General features: G+C 33.0%; 2 protein-coding genes, 1 long non-coding RNA gene and 1 other non-coding gene across 4 annotated transcripts; 2 read left to right on the forward strand and 2 right to left on the reverse strand.

Moving 5' to 3' along the window:
• Positions 1-3,485: 3,485 nt before the first annotated feature.
• On the reverse strand, positions 3,486-5,955 carry LOC132303436 (uncharacterized). Its single transcript, XM_059800691.1, has 2 exons — positions 5,766-5,955; positions 3,486-4,132 (listed from the first exon to the last, which is right to left on the reverse strand). Exons 1-2 carry the CDS (start codon positions 5,883-5,885, stop codon positions 3,656-3,658), a joined length of 597 nt encoding a protein of 198 aa, XP_059656674.1. The 5' UTR covers positions 5,886-5,955; the 3' UTR covers positions 3,486-3,655.
• A 3,564-nt stretch (positions 5,956-9,519) lies between these two features.
• LOC132303437 (uncharacterized) lies at positions 9,520-12,982 on the forward strand. Its single transcript, XR_009481218.1, has 4 exons — positions 9,520-9,690; positions 12,222-12,351; positions 12,521-12,579; positions 12,681-12,982. It is a non-coding gene; the product is annotated as an uncharacterized LOC132303437 (long non-coding RNA).
• Positions 11,950-12,046, forward strand: LOC132305964 (small nucleolar RNA Z161/Z228). The gene has a single exon (XR_009481763.1). It is a non-coding gene; the product is annotated as a small nucleolar RNA Z161/Z228 (small nucleolar RNA).
• Positions 12,983-14,922: 1,940 nt separating the features above from the next.
• Positions 14,923-16,765, reverse strand: LOC132305064 (receptor-like protein EIX1). The gene has a single exon (XM_059802751.1). The coding sequence runs from the start codon at positions 16,759-16,761 to the stop codon at positions 14,923-14,925; it is 1,839 nt and encodes a 612-aa protein (XP_059658734.1). The 5' UTR covers positions 16,762-16,765.
• Between the last annotated feature and the right edge of the window lie 3,757 nt (positions 16,766-20,522).

Below are 20,522 nucleotides of genomic sequence, written 5' to 3' on the forward strand. Positions count from 1 at the left end.
TCATGTATACTGCACCACACCGGATCATCCGTCCACCTTCCGGAGCTGTCCCTTGTCGCCGGCCATACTCCGGTCGCCGGAAAATCGCCGAAAAATCTAGAAAAATTAATAAAAATTTCCAGAAATTAAATTAGGCCTTAAAAAATTCCAGAAAAATTCCGAAAAATTTCTAAAAAATCCCAGAAAATTCCTGAAGCCTAATTTAACCCTCTTGGACCTTCTTGAAGCTTCATAGCACCCTTTGATGAAGATTACATGGCTTTAAAAATATTTACAATTTGAAATACAATGGAAAAAATTTATACATCATTGAACTTTCAAACGGCTAAATCAAAGCCTTAATTACATTCATCCAAAGATAAAATTACATTAATTTAACCTATAAGCTTCATCCATGGCCCAACCATACATCATCATTCATTCACAATCATTCATACATCATTATGTATCAATATATATCAACATATTAAATCATATATCAACATACATCAATAAAAATATATATGAATATAATTTTGGATCCATGAATGATGATTTTCATAAAATCATGATCTCTAGTAATGAATCAAACCTGGCTCTGATACCATTGTTGGGAAACGTGCAAGTTTTAAAAACTTTTCGAAGGATTTTGATTCATAGATCTTGATTCATCACATAGAGACAAGTTTTATGCAAAAATAAAAACATGATGTATCATTCAATTAAAAGATAGAATACTTACATCAAGGTTTGAGTAAACCTTAGATCTCTCCTCTAAAGTGAATGTTCTCACTTATTGTAGATCCCTTTTGCTAGACACCTTTTCCATGGATCTCCATCTTCTTGGTAATTGTTTTGCCTTTAGGAATCACTCATAAGCCTCCATGAATGACCTTGGAAAACTAGGCTTGTGGGAGCCTCCATTAGATGAGAACATAAACCCTAATTTTCTAGAGAGAGAAAATATATTCCTTTTTCCTTCTCATAAAATTCACCCCCTAAAATATACATAGACCATGTATATTTATAGGCAACATAAAAATAAAGAAAAGGAAACAACAAATCATTCTCCATCTCTAATTCATATGTCTCAAATCTAATATGATTCCAATATCAAGTTGGGCTATGAGTGAGAATCCATTGGGCCTATTATTTTATTGGCTACAATGAATTAATAATTGGCCCGGTCCATGGACCCAATTCAATTAATTCATAAATTAATTTCTACTCCACTAAAAGAAATTAATTGAACTCCAATTAAATAATAAATAACCTCTAAGTCAATATTGCACTTTGACCCCTCTATGCATAATTAGTTATCGGATAAATATAGCCATCAATCCGACTACTTAATTAATATATTTATTTTGGTACCTTTGATTATTTCTGACTCGATCACAATAAAACATTTGTTTGACAAAAATAATAATTTAAATAAATAAATATATAATAAATCATTTTGTCTAAAAACACACGAAGGCCTTCGAATTTACTTTGTGATCAACCATAATCAATACAAAATAAATACAAGTAGCAATGATGCAAATATTGAAAATATAACCCTCTAACTATTAATTACATAACTACCCAAAGTGTCGGTCTAAGGATCCCGAAGAATCCGCCGAACAAATCAAAGTAATTATTAATTAATAAAAGAGTCTATACTTTTCTCATGCTTAAGAGTCAAATGCCATGACGGTGATAGGGAGTAATTGCATACGACGGCTCTCGCAATATATCTCAACCTAACGCGGATCCAGTTCAAGTCTTAATTAATTATGAGTCCATCCATAATTACCGACTATGAACAATTTATAATTACTATTTATATATCATGCATTGATTGTCATCACATACATATATATAAATATTTCTTGTAATTACATGGACACTATCAATTTCATAGTGAATCGAAACATAATACATTGAATTCACCAATTATATAAATCATAAATATTTCAGATATGTCAGGAACATATGTCACTATAATCTAGATAGGAATTTGCTATGCCAGGGCATATAAATCCCAACAAGATAGACACGTAATACCGAGATTATAAATTACAAGGAAATATGCATAGTAGGTTTTTTTTTTTCCTTCTAAATACATATTAGGTTTTTATGTTATCATATATACAGGTAAAAGTTTGATATTTATGTCTTTTTGTGGACTTAAAGTGGGAGGAGATAAATAATGACTTTGCTTTATTTACCTTGCTCTTCCCTTTTGAAGTAGGCTTTATTGAGCTCCTACTCTTGTTGCAAATTCCTGACAATGCCTTGTTTACCATTTTTTTTTTTTTTTTTTTGTTCGTCTCATCTTTTTTGTTCCAGATGTTCCATTTGATGACAACACCACAGGGTAGCTTTTATGTGTTGAACGACATTTTCCGGTTGAACTATGCATGAAGACGAGGATAGCTCAATACAAAAGGTGAACAAATCAGTTTTCTCCGTTTAGTGCCAGACTTTTGGAATGAAATCTGTGGATTTTTGTGGATTGGTTATGCTTTAATGATTTGCTGCCTTTTGTGATTGATTTGTTGACATGAATGCAAGATATTTGAAGACTTGCTTAATGATTTGTGTGTTGAAGAGCTTTTGTGATTGATGATTTGTAGAAAACATTCTTCCTTGTACTGAATGCAAGATTCATGAAGACTTGGCGTAATGATCTTGTTTAGATTTAAGGTTTTAAAATCTGCATTTCAAAAGTGATTTGAGGAGTCATTTTTGCATCGAATACAGAGGTCAATCAATTGTCAAAGAAAATGCTATGGTAAATACCGCGAAGTAAATTGTCCATTTTGGTCCATCTGCAAAATTTAACACTGCTTGCTGGTGCTTATTGCTAGTTTCTCTTCAAGTAGTGTTCGGAGTCCATCAAGTTGGGTGGCTGTGCAGCCTCCTCATGTTTCTCTTCACTTTGTTAAATTCAACTTCTTGTATGGTATTATTTGCGCATACTGAAAGCTTATGTGAAAGATCTATAAAAATGTGCAAAGCAGAGAGGTGAAGTACACAGGTAAACCGGCAGCGTCTTCCCTATGGGAGAACTAGAAACCTAACTCACAAATTTTTACATGGTTCGGGATAACATTGCCCTAGCCAATCACAATCTAACATGTAAGCAAATATGTCAGCTTTTTGTGTGCATGTCAGGTCGGGATTACATTATCCCCGCCAATCACAATGTCAGGTCAGGATTACATTGTCCCCGCCAATCACAATCTAACCATGCAAGCAAATGTGTCAGCTTTATTCAGCTTTTTGCGTGCATGTCAACTCTTGTGATTGGCCAGGACTGTGTAGTCCCAAACCATAGGAATAATTTCTCCTTGCCAAGAAGTATGACTGACTACAGCTCTTAAATCAGATTGTTCATCTGTTAGTGATCCTGCTCAAGTAGTCACCATTTAGAACAGCTGTCAAATGAAACTATTTTGTCCAGAAAGGAAAAGATAAATGCTCTGTTTGTTCTTTTTAAATAGTTATTGTTTGGTAAATTCTACCAGAAATGCTTCTTCATCACTCACATTTAACAATTAAACAATATCATAAATTGTCTTGTACAATTTTGCAACAAAGATAGGAGGACAATGTTGACTGGGGAGACAGGTTTCCTAGTACCCCTTTCTTTTCCCCGGCTCATTTCGGACACAGGAGTAAGAATTCATCACTTTTCATCATCCCCATCCAAACCCAAGTCCTGTACGATTTGAGGAAGTTCCGAAATCTTGACTGGGAGTGCAGGGGCTTCAGTATGCTTTTGGGTTGACGAGGATTGTTTCTCCCCGTCCTGGTCATTCTTACCGGGACGTTTTAGGAACCCTGTGAGCATGCCACCGACAAAACCAAAAGGATTGGTCAATCCATTTTTAACTTTCAAGATTAGAGAGAACTCAGATATCTGCCATGCAAGAGTGAGGACAATCACAGCTGAAAGAAGGCAATGAGTTACGAAATTCTGCCTCTTAACCTCTCTACGCTCTTTGACAATCTCATCTCTTCCAACTTCAATGCTACCGCCATCCACCTCTTCAGAAGCCCCCGTCACTGTCCCCAATATGCCATCTGCAGGGAAAGCTACCCCTATTGGATCAGATGATGGTTCAGGTTGCAGAAGTTCGTTATCTACTTTGAATGTTTCCAACTGTTAATACAAATGACAAGAAACATATAAATTTATTTCTCTACAGAATTATACAAATATTCTCCAATCTTATTACAAAATAATTCAAATTCAAGCAAATAAGATGCTTTGGAATTCAAAAGTACAACACATGGTAGATGGAAGTAATAGAGGTGGTGGGTGTGGGGGTAATGGAGTCACGGCACCATTGTGTTGGTGGAGCCATTGACAAACAGGGCAACGGAGTTCGTGATGGCAATGATGGCGGTTAAGGTTGCAACACCAGAAATGGTTGCTGGCATATTTGATGATAATGGTGGTGGTTAGATGACTGGTCGTGGCTCCACGATAACATTAATGTCAGAAGTGGATTGATAGCACTGATACAACGTTTGCAGTGAATGGTGATGAATTGACAATATCAGTGCTAGAATTAGTTTGTTGTAGCTATGGTAGTTATATTGGTGCCAGAAGCTATGGAATTAGGTGAAGATAATTATAATGATTTGTCATTATGATGTTTACGGTTCATTTCCCTTGAAATTCAAAAACCAACAAGTACAGATGCTAAGAAAATAGTTTCGAAACCAAATTACAGAGCACAATAATAAGCTTTTCAAGTTTCCATAGGATGATGCTGAATTTTACACTCGTTCATAATTTGAAATCCTTTTTTAATAAAAAAGGTACTTTTAACTTAAAAACACAAGAAAATATATGTGTTTGACTCGAATGAACTCAAGAAAAATGAATTAAAACAATATGAATGTAGGCAAGGGAAGTGAAAAAGGGATCCAATGTCCATAAAGACACCTCTAACTAGTTAAGAGTTTGTCCCTTTAGTAGAACAAAAATAGGAAAAAGAAGGGAAGGTGGGGCTGGATAATTTTTCCATTGACTGGTAGGAGGAAAAGGGGAATGGAAGATATGAGAGGAAATAAAATGACATTTCCCAAAATTGGGAGCTGTCCCACGACTTCTACATTTCTTCCCTTCAACTACAAGGCGTGGGTCTCCGTCCAATTGTGACCTGAAAGTTACGAGTTTGAATGAAAAAACCTAAAACGGCCTCTTTGTGTTAGAGTACGCAATAGCAGGAGACACCCTAAAACATATACTCTTTGCATCAGACTCCGCAATGACAGAAGACACGTGCACTGGATCAAAAAGTTACGAATTTGAAAGAGAAAACCTAAAAGTCTCTTTGCATATGACCTCGCAATAGCAGAAACCTCGTGCACTGAACTCAACGGGTGCTTTCCTCTTTACCACTAAAAAAGAAAACTTGGTCCATCTCTTTAACTTCCCTATCTTAGTTCCAATCTTTCTGTCATAGCACATACAAATTTCTGGCAGTTCCTTCCAATTTTACTCACATTCATTCAATCAAAACAAGGTTCTGCAATTTCTTATTGAATCTCTCATGCAACATGGAACATTAAAAGACATATGTTTCTTTCTTAAAACAGATGCAAATTTTAATTTTATTTATTTACTTTTTCTTCTGTAACTAAATCAAGCCATAGAACTAGGGAAAAAAAAAACTAAATCAAGCCCTAGAAAACCCTAGCCCTATATATCAATTTGTTGGTGACCAAACAATTTAATCGGGAGAGAGATATAAAGAGAGTAATTGATAGGTTTTGGGTTTCACCTGAGCAAGCAATCTGGAGAGGAGGAGGGTTTGGTCTTTGTTGTAATCAGTCTTTTCTTCTTCCATTAGTTGTTGTATTGCAATCTGTATGAGCTCTATCTTGTCCTCCTCCGATTCCATCTCTTTTTCTCTCTCTCTCTCGATGTGACAATTTTTATTTCCTTTTCTTTTTCTGTTGATTGATCTCAGAGTTGCACTAAATATGAAGGTCAAAACATTCCAGATGCCACGCAAAACCATACAATTCTGACACGTGGCACTTGATAACCCTATCTGTCTCATCGTGGCACAAAAATCAGCTTGCTTCGAGTTGCCAGTTTAGAGTGTCTATGGGGTAAAAAACATACTTCTAAAGTTTCAATAATGGTGCACATGGGTATGATGCAAATGGTTCCTCTTGACACATTTAAATTATATTTTGATTAAATTATTTTTATATACACATTTTATATATTATTATTTAAATATATATCATTTTATGAATTAACGAAAATAATCATTTAGTATATGAGGGTGTGATATACACTTTAAGTATATTATATTGGTATTTTCTGCACTTTATAAATTGTTGTTCTTTTGAATATTTTGATTTTAAAAGTTACATTTAATTGAGAACGTAGTTTTATCGCGATTTGAATAGTACGATAATGGTAGGTTTTTAAATACCCATTTATTTATTTTTATTTTTTCTCAATAAAGATACAATACCCATTTGTTGCTATGTGAAAAATTATATATATATATATATATATATATATATATATATATATAAGTTTGAAAATTTATTGTAAATTCTAAAATTTTATAAGTTAAATGTATATTGTTTATATATAATGAATAAGTATCTTTAATTAAAATTTTTAATTATATATATAATAAAAATGGATAATCATATCAAAATTTAATTGAGAATAAATTTTTTATTTATTTTTAATTATAAAATGAACTGAAATTTTCATTTCATATGATTTACTTTACATTAAGTTGACAATTGTGATAATAATTTTTTTTTAATTTAAAAAAGATAAACCGTTAGCCAAAATATATGGAGAGAATTTTTTTTCAAAAAAGTGAGAAAATTCTTAAAAGTGCGTTAAATATAGTTAATGTGCACATAACATTTATATACTATAAGATTATTAGTATACACACCTCCTTGGACATTTTTAGAAGAGCAAAATGGGTATTACAATATTACTTTTATGTCAAATTTTTTATTGAGGGTTTTTTCGCACAATTTTAAAAGAATATGAATGTTTTTAGCACACATTTTCAAATAAGGGTGAAAGTATTATGCAAAGTATTCATTAGGCCTGAATGTTTTCTGAACTTGACCTTATAAACAATTGGACGGTACAATGCATTTTTGGTGTTTGGACAAATCGTAGTAAGTATAATGAGTGTAAATTCAAACCCCTCCATCGCACAAGTCTTTGATTTAAATTTTCTGAATGAATTGAAAATTCCCCCATTAAAAGACCTTTAAAAAAACAATACCGTTTTAGATTTATCATTAATTTATTTACATATCTATCTTTATTATAAGTTTGAGTTGTAGCTAAAATTTGAATTTGATAAAAGAATTGAGCATGAGTTGACGAGCAATGTTCAAGCCAAGCTCAACTGGACTCGAAAAATTGGGCTCTCTCTCACACACTTCTATCTCCTCAACTGTTCGATTATCTATAGGCCTTTAGCGTTGAAACCCAACATTATACTCCATAAAACATAATTTGTCTAATTATAGCGACCCTATAAAATTTTACTTTCAACTTATCTATCATTATTATTTTATTACATAATTCTATCCACCGGATCCCATTCAACCGAACATATTCCTACATTGTGAATCATTCTTAACTGCTGCATTTAATCCTTTCAAGAAGGTTTGTGGAGGTTGTCTGATTCGTCGAAACCATCTTGGTCATCCCATCAAAATTGCTTCAATTTTTTCTAGAAAATGTCGGTGGTCTGTCACTAGCTGAAGGTTTGATTCTTCGTGAGTCTTGGGAATATCAGGATGTTGTAGTAGAGGGGGTTTGTCAATCTGTTATGAATTTGTAGGCTTCTATTGAACCTTTAATGGTTGTTTTTAATTATGTAGTGTCTCTTTTCAAAGCTTGTTTGGGATCATCTCTTGCATGGATTCCTCATCAAGAAAATGTCGTTTCCCACTGGTTAAACAAAAATGCTCTAGTTATTAAGTATTTTTTTTTTTTTTTTTTTTTGGGAAAATTACAATAGTATTAAAACACACTAATTCCATCCTCAATATCACGTGCATGATCAGTGTTACCACGTGCAGGACTGTTGTGTGTGCAAATGGGTCAGCGTGTGCGAATCCAAGTGCCTTGATCCACCAACTTCCGCCCCACCCTCTCCCATATCCAATTTTTTATAACTTTAATCCCACTTACATAAGCCCCTCTCCACCCTCCCATTCCACTCCATTCCCTCTTATTACTTCAACCAATCAGTTCCCTTTCTCTCTCTCCACATTTCATTACAAGAGAGAGGAAAAAAAGTACGAGAAAATCATTTCTCACCAGTCTGTTTGGGTTTGGAGTCTATTTGTACTTCAACTCCTTAGACAGAGTTTCAAATTGGTTATCTTGTTTGGCGAAGGAAAACACCGGAGAGAAAAGGGAAAGATGTTGAACTGGGTCCAGTGTTTGTTGCAGTGGTGCTATTCATTCTGTTATCACCGGGTGTGCTGTTTCAAGTGCTTGGAAACCATGGATGCATAGATTTAGGCAACTTTCGTACTAGTGGTGCGGCCATTTTCATTCATGCTTTGCTCTATTTTGCTCTCATATGTGTCTTCTTGCTAGCTATTAAAGTTCACTTGTATCTTGGTTAATGTGGATTTTAATTTGAGTGTATTGTAATATATATATATATATATATATATATATATATATATATATTATTATTATTATTATTTTTGTATGCTCCATCACATTGGAAACTCATGGTCTACAATGTTAATGTTATGTATAACAGTACCAAATCTATCTTTAGTTGAATAATAATACTGATCAGTTCTTTGAAAGTAATGTTACTTCTTGTCTGTCACGTTATTCTCTCTCATAATTTTTTCTTGTTTCGACATCTTTTGAATTGAAAATTTAAAATGAAAAACAGAAAAAAAAATAATTTATTGGTGAGGTTTTCTCATTACTTGATTTGAGGAGATGAAACAGTGGAGATATATTATATGGATCTATATGAATAATGTCAATAATTTATTGCCATTTGAACTTCTTTGTTTTTGTTTTCTCTGAACTGTGATTACACCTTAAGTTTCTATAGCCTATTTTACTGGAACATCAAAGTAAAGCCCTCAATAGTTAATTTGTATATATATATATATATATATATATATATATATATATATGTATATATATATATATATGTATATGTATTGAATGTCAATAATCTATCGCATGACTAAATTTTATGTACATTACAGGGGTTTGATGTTCCTTAATTTCCCCAAACCTTTGCATTGGGTATCATTATTCCATTTCTCAGGCCTGGTGTGGAGTTCACGGATCACCGATTATTTAAACAGCTTAACAGATGTTCAAATTTAGCAGTTGATAATTACCATTGAAGATACGTATGTAGTTTTATTTTTACCGTTTGTTTATCCTTTTGTGCAATAAATTTTCAATTCTTTTTAACCCTTCTCCTATATTGTAAAATTTCTTGTAGGATGCAAATTACGAATTTGTAAAGGTTGTGAAGGCAAACTCGAAGCCTGTTCGTGGTTTCATGTATTATATTACCTTTGAGGCCAAGGATAAGAATAAGGATGACAATCATGTGGAAACCTTTGAAGCAAAGGTGTATTTGGGAATTACGGATACGGATACGGATGTCTTGATATGCAGGTGTAAAAAAGTTACTATAATCCACCAAGGTAAAATTAATTCAGTAACTAAATCCCAATTTATTTTAATGTTATTTGATTGATTTAATGATAATTTGTGATATTTGATAGACTTCAACTTTGGAATGACTGTTGTGTTTGGTAGTAAATCCTATGTGTAATACCCACAAAGGTTTAAAATTGATTTTTAAAATAGTTGAGGGTCAAATGATTAATCTTGCAAATTTTATACTATAGTAGTATATGAGTAGCCCTACTCTAATTAAGAATTTGGTATATAATAGTAAGTTAGTTTATTTGAATTTTTTAGATTAATTTAATTAATTTAAAATTGTTTTAATAGATTAAAGTGACACGTAATTTACAGGAAACCAATGACTTCAATTATCAGTGTTTTTAAGCCTCATGAATAATAATTGACTGCTTAACAAGATGTAATTATTGTTTTTGATTGGCTGGAAATTGTCTAATGAACGAGGACTAAGCTTGTTATCAAATTTGGTGGGTTAAATATAGAAAGCATAATCAATGCAAGTATAGGTTGAGGTATTGATAAATGAGTAACTAGATAGGTATATGAGCAGATTATACATGTGCATATGATTATATGTGAATTAGTATGATCAAGTTCTAACTCTCAAGAAAACCTGTATTCTGTATATACACATAAGTTGCATAGATGGTTAAAAAGGAACTTGTTGTCGAATTCGATTTGGTTGCACGAACTTGCAAAGGAACACAAATTTCACTCAATAACTTGATTTTTGAATCCATTTTGAATTGCCCATAATTTAAACATGTATTGAGGCTATTTGGTGGTCGAATTTGGGTTTGCAAAGGCTGGGTTGCAAAATAGGGTTCATGGGCGTAAATTTGATCAGAAAACAATTGGGGAAGAAGAGGAACAGTGAGCGACGCAAGTCCACGTGCACCTGGAGATGCGTGGGGCGTGTGAGGCTTCGATGGGTGGTGGTTTGGCAGCACAATGGACCTTCCTGACTCCACATGCTTAGGACAGCATGATGGGCCCCTCTTATCCATCTGAGAATTATTTATAATTAATAAAATTTAGAGAAAAATATAAATAAGTTTCAGAAAATTTCATAAATTACCAAAAAAAATATTTTTGGTAGTTCAAAATAAAAATTTACTTAATTAAGTAATTTTAGACTGAGTCTAGGGTGTTTAATAATATAATTACCCAAAAATGGGTACTTTTAAATATTAAAGTCGAGAGTATGGGAAAGCACTAAAGAGTTCCACGGGTATATAAGCTGAATATGGATGATGAATTTTAGATATACTCTTCGTAAGTTTTGAGTTCATGTTTGGAATGTTAAGTCTGTAAGTGCAAACACTTTACCTAAATGGCGTACAATTGTAAATGATATAAGAGATGGATGATTACACTTTTGAGGATGAGGACAATGCTTGAGAATGCATTGAATCAAGGTTGTTAAAATCATGATTCTAGTTTGTAGAATCCCACGATTCTACGATCCTAGACCCCCAAAATGAGTTAAATTGCATGAAAATCGCTTTGGGTAGAATGGTATGATAAAATTGTAGATTCCCCGATTCTATACAATTTTATTGTGTGCCTTGTTCGGCCTTGTTTTTTTGGGCTTATACACTGTTTTGATGGGTTGGGCTCTTTTAATAAGAAATCCCAAAGATCTTGGGGCCCAAAATAGTAAAGATAAAGATGGAATTCTGAATTTGGGGAACATTGAAGACTCAAAATTCAGTTGCTCTTCGACATCAAGCCTTGTTTTGGTTTCTTAGTTTCTTGTTCATATGTTCCTAATTGATTTATGCATGGGTATTTCTTGATCAGTTGTACCTTTGTTAATCTGTTATGTTTATGTTTTATTTATGTTTTTGGAGATAAATTTGATTATTATGCTAAATGTGGGTCCATCTTAACCCGCTTAAACAATTTATTTATTTATTTATTTATTTTGTCAACTTCCTATATTTATAAATTTTAAAAAAATAAAATAAAAATAGACACGGCTAGGATACGGTAATAAATTAATAACATAATTTTATTATATCTATGATTCTACAAATATATAATCACTCAAGTTCTAAATTTTCTCTTATTTTCCTGTTGTCTCAACGCACCCACTGAAGCAATAATCATTCTTTTTTTCTATCCATTCTGCTCTCACCCTCTCTCTATATCTGTCTGTTTGATTATGCACGCACGCGCGCACACACACACGTATATTTATGCATTATGTGTTTTTTTTTTCTCTCCTCTCATTTATGATTCTATAGAAACAGAAACCAGATGACGATTTTGGATAAATTTCTCACGACGGTCATCTGAGACACCTCAATGTGTCATAATTGATGCTATCATCCAATGTTTATGATGGTTTGTCATTATCTTAATATTGTTTATTGTTCTCCTTATATATAATATGTTTGATTAATGTACCTTATATGAGTTGTATTTATATATAATAGAACATGGTTAGATTGATTTGTTAAACAATGATTGTATTTAGCAATTTCTTGCTAAACTTTTGAACTTCTCCTTTATATCTTTTCAGATATTCACTCCTGAGAGGCATGTGATAGACTAGAGCTTGTGATTTGGTTGGCTCACTTCTGTTTATCGTGTGTATTGGGTTTCTTTTGGATGGTTGGTAAGGTTGGGTTAGAGTCGACCACTAAGTTTAGGTACGTGACACCGTGTATTAGGTTTGGTAAAGTGATTTGAGGAGATAAAACAGTTGAGATCTTTTATTTGGATATATATGAATGGCAATAATATATTGTTTTATCTGAACTACCATTATATCATATTGTCAATTTTCAGTTTTCTTCATGTGTTTTGTGATGATGCTAGGTTGCTATTGGAACACCATGGATTTTGGGAGAAGAAACACCATGGATTTCGAAGATTATGTGAGAGTTTGGTTCTTAATTAGCATCTTGATTTCACTTTTCTATGTCCATTTCAGTCTTAATTTATTTATTTATTTATTATTTTTATTTTTATGTGATAGGGTATTATTCAGTGATCTAGTTCGTGTTTGAGGCCTCCTTCCCTTCCTTTGTGAGGATAAAAAAAATAAAAAAATATTTTCTTTATGTGATTAAAACAACTACTAACATTTTAGCTCTGTGGGCTGTATTTTAATTATTTCTTTGATATTTGCTTTTCTTTTTCTTAGATTTTAGATTTCAGCTTTGTTGGCTGTATTGAATTTTTTTTTGAATTGTTTATCTAGAATATATGTAGACATAGAAATGTTTGGTGCATTACATTTGTTTTAAAAATCGAAATTATATTCGAATTTAATAGTAATTTCTTGTCTAAAGTCAAATTTAATTGTAATTTCTAGTGAAATTCTAAAGGATACAGACACGGGAATCACAATATTTTGCGGATATTTCAGTACGAGGAATAATTTTCAGTAGCATAATTGAACTCCCCATCTCATAAATATATGTAAACTTATGTGTCACATGATTTTTCAAAAATTATATTTGATAAAAAATCTGTTTTTAAGGTCACTTAACAAAACTAAACCAAATTTTTTAATATAAGGAGCAACAACAAATCATTTTTGCCCCATTAAGTAAAGATTTCAATTTTAAATTAATCTCAGTGTCTAAATCATCCATCAGAAAATGTTGAAAGGTGAGTGAAATCAGGAGCTTATTTTGTGATAAAAAGGATAAAATATGCTCGAGTGGTATACAAATTGCAATGTGATTGAACTATACAGGACAATGCATATATTAATGCACACACACAATTACACATATTATTGCGCGCACACAATTACAAAGAGGAAAACAACCAAGCAAATCACATAGGATTGCACTTACAAATCACATGGGTAAGGGTACTATATTTCACTTGAAAACAAATAGATTACAAACGAGCCCTTCTCAATGCAATCATTAGGTCATGTTCTCCACGAATTGAAACAAGGCATGCCTCCATGTCTTCTTTATCAACAAAGTACCCAAAACAACCCAAAATCCGACAACAAATCCCGGTCCCATGCTATAATAGAACCATGCCATGTCAAGATCATTTCCGTTGTCACTATCATTCAGACCACCTCCATTGAGAGGAGGCACATTAGATGTAACATCGCCTAGGCACTTGGTAAAAGGAAGCCCACACAGTAAGGGGTTACCTTCATAAATCGACGGATCATCGAATGTTTGGAGCTAATTGCCAGTTGGAATTTTTCCTACCAAGTTGTTGTGAGACAGATTCAAGTGGTTCAAAAAAAACAGTGAAGATAAACTTTGAGGAATTGGTCCTGAGAGATTGTTGTTTGAAAGATCTAAGGTTTCCAAATTTCGTAAATTTCCAATGTTCTCTGGTATGCGTCCAAACAGACGATTCATTGAAAAATTTAAGGTACCAAGTGCAACTAGGTTTGTTATCTCTTTAGGGATTTCACCAACTAAGCTATTTGCTGAAAAATCAATGCTGTTGACAAATCGTAGAGTCCAACCATATCTCAGTTCTCTTCCTTTTGCCACCAAACTTATTTGCTCCACACTAATGCGATGTAATTGTTGTAAGCCGATAATGATAAATTTGCCAAACAAGTGGGAATGACCCCCGAAAGATTGTTGTGTGCAAGATCTAAGATGTGAAGGCTTTTAAGATTGCACCATTGTTGAGGAATGCTTCCTCTGAATGAGTTGGATCTTAGACGTAACAGCTGAAGAAATGGAGTTGTATTGTGTCCAATCCACAAAGGTAGTTTTCCATTTAATCTGTTTCCCCCAAGGTCAATGATACAAATCATTGAACAATTTTGCAAGGTTTGAGGAATTTGTCCATTTAAATTATTGCTACTCAACAATAATGTTTCAAGAGAACTTAGAGAACCAATTGAACTTGGAATATTACCTGAAAGGCTATTGTTCGCTACATCCAAAAGCTTTAACATTTGCAATTTGTTCCAACAATGAGGGAGCTCGCCGAATAGTTGATTGGTCCCCAAGACAAGATATTCTAAATTCTCCATTGTACATATCGATGATGGAATGGTACCATTTAGACGATTCTCGGACAGAAGTAAAACTCCTACCTTCGGCATCAATTTATCCATATTTGATGGAATTGGGCCCGAAAATAAGTTGCTATAAAGAATTAAATTGGACGCATTAGTGGACCAAAGTGGCAGCAAACCCTCAAAACAGTTAATACTCAAGTCGATACTATTTAACTCTGGATATTCTAAATGGATTGGTAGCTTCCCTTTTATTTGGTTGTTAGATAGATCCAAATGGACAACTTGAGAAGATAACATGGAAAACCATACCTCGGCAATGGTATCTGCAATTCCAACATTCGTAAGGGACACATGAGTATCTGCAATTCCAACATTCATTTTGAACTTGAAGCCATACCGGAAATCTACGACCCACCAGGCAGTTTTCTATTGCAAGAAATTTGAGCCTGAAAGGAGGTACCCACTCGTATGTCACATTGAAAATCAAGGATCCGAATTTTTCTGTTGATATTCTAAACTCTTCTAATCTTGTGAGATTCATCAACTGGGCCTCTGTGACGACTCCTTCCCATGAATTACTTTCGAGATATAGGAATCTGAGTTTTGAGAGCTGTCCAAAACTTTCAGGAATGGTTCCATTCATTTGATTGGCAGAGAGGTCAAATTCTTGCAAGGATGGCAAATTTCCAATCGATTTCGGAATTGAACCCCAGAAAGAGTTTGCCGCGAGATCCAATTGTTGAAGATTGTTGAGTATTCCTATTGAATCGGGCAGTTCCACTTCAAAAGAGTTTTCCGAGAGATATAGGAATCTGAGTTTTGAGAGCTGTCCAAAACTTTCAGGAATGGTTCCATTCATTTGATTGGAAGAGAGGTCAAATTTTTGCAAGGATGACAAATTTCCAATAGATTTCGGAATTGAACCCCAGAAAGAGTTTCCCGAGAGATACAATCGCTGAAGATTGTTGAGTTTTCCTATTGAACCGGGCAGTTCCCCTTCAAAAGAGTTGTCTGCTAGACTTAGTGACATTAAGCTACTGGTTGGACAACCCGAGAGTGCACCAAAAAACTCAACTACCTCACCGCTGAAACTGTTTCCTTGAAGGTATAAAATTTTAAGCATGCAAAGATTCCCAAAAAATATTGGTACTTGACCTTCAAAACTATTATAAGACAAATGAAGGTCTTCCAAAGACGTCAACTTCACGAATTCACTCGAAATGACGCCACTAAAATAATTTTGGCTAAGATCAAGTTTGGTGAGGCTCGTGAGATTGGACAACCAGTTTGGTATTGAGGAGTTCAACCAATTACCAGAAATGTCAAGAACCGAAAGCAAAGTTAAGTTAACAAACGGGAGTGAGAGTGGAAGGCTCGGTAGACCACACCCAGGCAAGTGTAACTCCATGAGGTTAGGAAGCATGTTAACTAATTGCAGCCAATTAGTGTCATTGACTTCCAAGTTTTGCATGTTAAGGTATTTCAAAGAAGAGAGACCCGAGAGCCATTTCAAATTTGAAGTGTGTAGGTAAATACCCTCAACAAGCCATAATGAATCATCAAACCCGAGATCAAGATAATTCAGGCTAGATAGATTTCCAAGATGAGATGGAATCTCACCGCCAAACATGGAAGAAGAGAGATTGAGATATCTCAAGTTCTCAAACATACCCAAGAATTTAGGAATTCGAATTCCTCCAAAATCATTGGAGCTCAGGTCCAAATAATTCAAATATTTCAACTTAAGCAAAGAAGAACTTATCTTACCTCCCAAACGCGACCTTGGGTAAGGTACAACATCCTCATATGGATCAAAAGCCTTACCTCGGAGATCGAGCTTGGCGACATGTCCGGTTATGTTGTTGCATTCGATGCCACTCCATTGACAACAATCTTCGCCCTTCCAAGAAGAAAGGCTACCCGTGTGATCTTCGAGACCGTGTTTGAAGTTGACGAGTGCTTTCCTCTCCATCTCAATGCACTTGGCAGAGGTGAGTTTTGTCATGTTGTTCACCAAAAATGACGATGACCCTAAAAACAACATTACAAGAAAAAGGAGACGAACAAGAAGCAGACTAAGAAATGTGGTGTTAGCCATTGTGTTCTTGAAGATATGCAATGATAGTAGTATTCACACAGCTGTGTCTTTTATAAGCGCATTCATGACGTCGTTGCAGAGAAGTTACTACTATTCATTAGTCTTGCACCAAATTTACGCCAAAGACTTTAAGAAAGATTTTAGTGATTTGTAAAGAGTTTTAGTGGAAAGACTAATCACTTGGTGATTTTTCTTGCTTAGAGGTCTTGTCCAAAAGATAGAAACAATGATGGTGAATTATGGCAAATCTTATCAAAGCTAGCTCACTTGGGCTTACTCTTGGGGCATCGGGCCCATCCCAATTTAACCCTTTCAAAGAAAAGTTGAAGCACAATCTGTTTTAGATTTTTTTTCTAGTTATTGCTAGTCGTTTCAGAGAAGCTCCTAATATCATTAGTCTTGCACCAAATTTACGCCAAATACTTCCACAGAGGATTAGTTCGCCAACAATTATTAGTCCACCAAATCTTCCTATTTTGTAATAAATGTGTTCATGCATCATTTACCAACTCTATTTTAGATTTTTTATAGTTATTTTAAATTTTAGTTCACATCATCTCACTTCTTTAGTTTTTAGACATTCTACACATCTTATATATAAATTTATAAAGATAATAATTTAGAGTTCGAAAATAGTACAATTCCAACGAGTGGAGTGACAAAATCATGATGTTTACTCAATTTATAATGGGATCAGTAATTCCTATTAAGATGATAAGTAGTTCAAATATTAGGCACGCATGATTAATTTATTTAAATAAAAGATGATGTCATCATCAATAATATGTAATTCTAATCCGATTTACCGGACTCTCGAATTATGTGTAATTTACTCTTTATGCAGATTACTGTTTATCGTCAACTGCGATGTGATTGTCACTAAACAAAGTCTCATTTTGACTCCTCAACGTATATGTTACGTGGTGGAGTCAAGGAAGACCTTATAATGACAAACATAAAGTCTTCATTTATTGTCCATCCCCTACAACCCAATTATTAGAAGTAAATGACACGAACTACAGAGTTGATTTTCTTTTCATTCTTAATTCCATAATACTAAACAAATTAACTTAGAACTATTACAATTTTTTAGTATCAAATAAAAATTATTCTGTTATTCATCAAATTATATTTTACTGAATATATTTTTTTAAAAAAAAATTAACAAAAAATTATGACATTGGAACTCTCTTTTAGATTTTTTTGTAGTTATTGTTAAATTTTAGTTTACATCATTTCACATTTTTACTTTTATACATTATACACGTCTTATATAAAAATTTATAAGAATAATAATTTAGAGTTGAAAAATCGAATAATTTCGACTAATTTGTGTGAATATATTGACGAAATCATGATGTTTACTCTCTTTGTATCTTTTAGCCTTTGTGAGGCTAAGAATGATGAGACAAGACTTTGAAGTTTCAATTAACGACTTTTTATTTTTTTGTTTTTTGAGACATGCATGAACATGTGCATTGTGACTATAAAATTGATGCAATGTCTTTCCACCCAATGACTTCAAGTCAAGTCAATGAAGTCATCGTTACTATGGAATTGGTGCAATAATAAGTTAGTTCCACCAAAAGACTCCAAGTCAAGCCAATGAAGTCATCCGACATGGCCACATGTCAAGTCATTAGAAATCAAAATATATATTATATGGGGTAATGTGAAAAAAAAATGCCTTAGACTTTACCCTCTCTCCAAAAAACATCTCCCTGAACTATTTTTTTAACAAAAAATTCCCTAAACTATTACACTTTTTGCAAAAAAAAAAAAAAAAAAAAAGCCAAATGACACTGTTCCAGTAAACTTTGGCCATAAAATAGTCACGTGCATATGCTAAAAATTGAAAATGCCAATCCCACCCTTATATTATGTTGTAGTACACATATGTACATATGTTGGTAGTACATATATATACGTTTGTTCGTCGTCATCATCACGTCCATACCACTATGTAGGGTGTTAGGGTTCTTCCGCATCTTTTGCAAGGAGGTGCGTGGTTGCATATGCTAATGTTAATGCTAATCCGTAAAGCGCCTCTTAAAATAGGTAAGCCTCCTTCCTATTGAATGTTGATTCTTATTTGATTCGAAAGACCGAAGTCCTGCCCACTGTGGATTCTTATTCATAACGTCAGTAGTATGTAATTCTAATCGAATTTATCGTGTAATTTTCTCTTTATGCAAATCATTGTTCATAGTCAACTGCCGTGTGATTGTCACTAAACAAAGTCTCATTTTGGCTCCTCAATATATATGTTACGTAGTGGAGCCAAGGAAGACCTGATAATAGCAAACATTAAAGTTTTCATTTATTATCCCCATCAACACAATTCCTAGAAGTAAATGACATGCACTAGAGAGTTAATTTTCTTTTCGTTCTTAATTCCATAAGACCAAACAAATTAACTTATAACTATTACAATTTTTGAGTATCAAATTAAAATTATTTTGTTATTCATCAAATTATATTTTACTGAATATTTAATATTTTATATATATATATATATATATATATATATATATATATATATATATATATATTGTTATACTGAAATAAAAAAACCTAGGCCATGTGTCACCACCACAACCGCATACTATTACAATTTTTGAGTATCAAATTAAAATTATTATGTTATTCATCAAATTATATTTTACTGAATATTTAATATTGTCTATATATATATATATATATATATATATATATATATATATATATATATTGTTATACTGAAATAAAAAACCTAGGCCATGTGCCACCACCACAACCACATCCACCATAGCCAGGGGCAGAGCGAATGTGTGCCCAGGAGGCACATGTCCCCTGGTCTGGTCCCGCCCTATGTATATATATGATTTTTAGTTTATTTTTTACACACACACATATATATATACTAGCAAAATTCACGTGTGATGCACGTGGTGAATTAATTATGATTTTTTTTTTTTTTTTTTTTTTGCACACACTAAAATCAAATTGAAATATACTTAAATCCTTAAATAAACACCATTACAAAATATTTGAAGTATAAAAACGAAATTGAACTCAATATATACGATCATAATTTACACAAATCCATGTAATACAATGATATACTTTGATTTCAATTCGAATAAACAATTAAAGTAAATACAAAAAAAAATAATATTATTTATAAATACAAACTTATGTATATTGAGTATTTTGGAACTAATTATAACTAACTTATTAAATATGATTATATAAAAGATTTGAACTATGAATAACAAATGCAATGGGATTGAATATGGTTCACACCATGCATTTAAAAAATATTTTATTTTACAAATACTAAAATCAAATTGAAACACACTTAAATCCTCAAAAACTACCATCATGAAATATTTGAACCATAAGCTCCGAAATGAACTCAATCTATTCAATCAAAATTTACACAAACGCATACAATACAATGATGTTCTGATTTCAATTCATATAGACGATTAAAATGCATATAAATAATTAAATTTTAAAAAAATACAACTATATGTAAATTTAGTACCTTTAGAGCTGATTATATAGCTAACTTCATGTTGATGGGTTGACTTGAATCCTTTGGTCGGGACTAATCCATTTGAACGTTATTCACATTCAATGTAAGTAGGGTTATATTCAACCATAAATGGAAAAATATTGAATGGAACCTAACTTTCTAAAGGCTTACCGAGATAATTGGAGAATTAATTTATTCAGTTCTTAAAAAAATTAATCTGTAGCAAACAAGTATCACAAAT

The sequence above is a fragment of the Cornus florida genome, unplaced genomic scaffold, assembly GCF_030987335.1.
Source record: "Cornus florida cultivar Cherokee Brave unplaced genomic scaffold, ASM3098733v1 CherokeeBrave_3.0.0_Hap2_Chr04, whole genome shotgun sequence".
Classification (NCBI taxonomy): Eukaryota; Viridiplantae; Streptophyta; class Magnoliopsida; order Cornales; family Cornaceae; genus Cornus; species Cornus florida.

Bases quoted from the DNA above. Each gene is read 5' to 3' on its own strand.
- LOC132303436 (XM_059800691.1), bottom strand. From the start codon at position 5,885: ATGGAATCGGAGGAGGACAAGATAGAGCTCATACAGATTGCAATACAA. The intron at 4,133-5,765 runs GTGAAACCCAAA...TTGTATTAACAG, and splicing joins TCTCCAGATTGCTTGCTCAG to TTGGAAACATTCAAAGTAGA.
- LOC132305064 (XM_059802751.1), bottom strand. From the start codon at position 16,761: ATGGCTAACACCACATTTCTTAGTCTGCTTCTTGTTCGTCTCCTTTTT.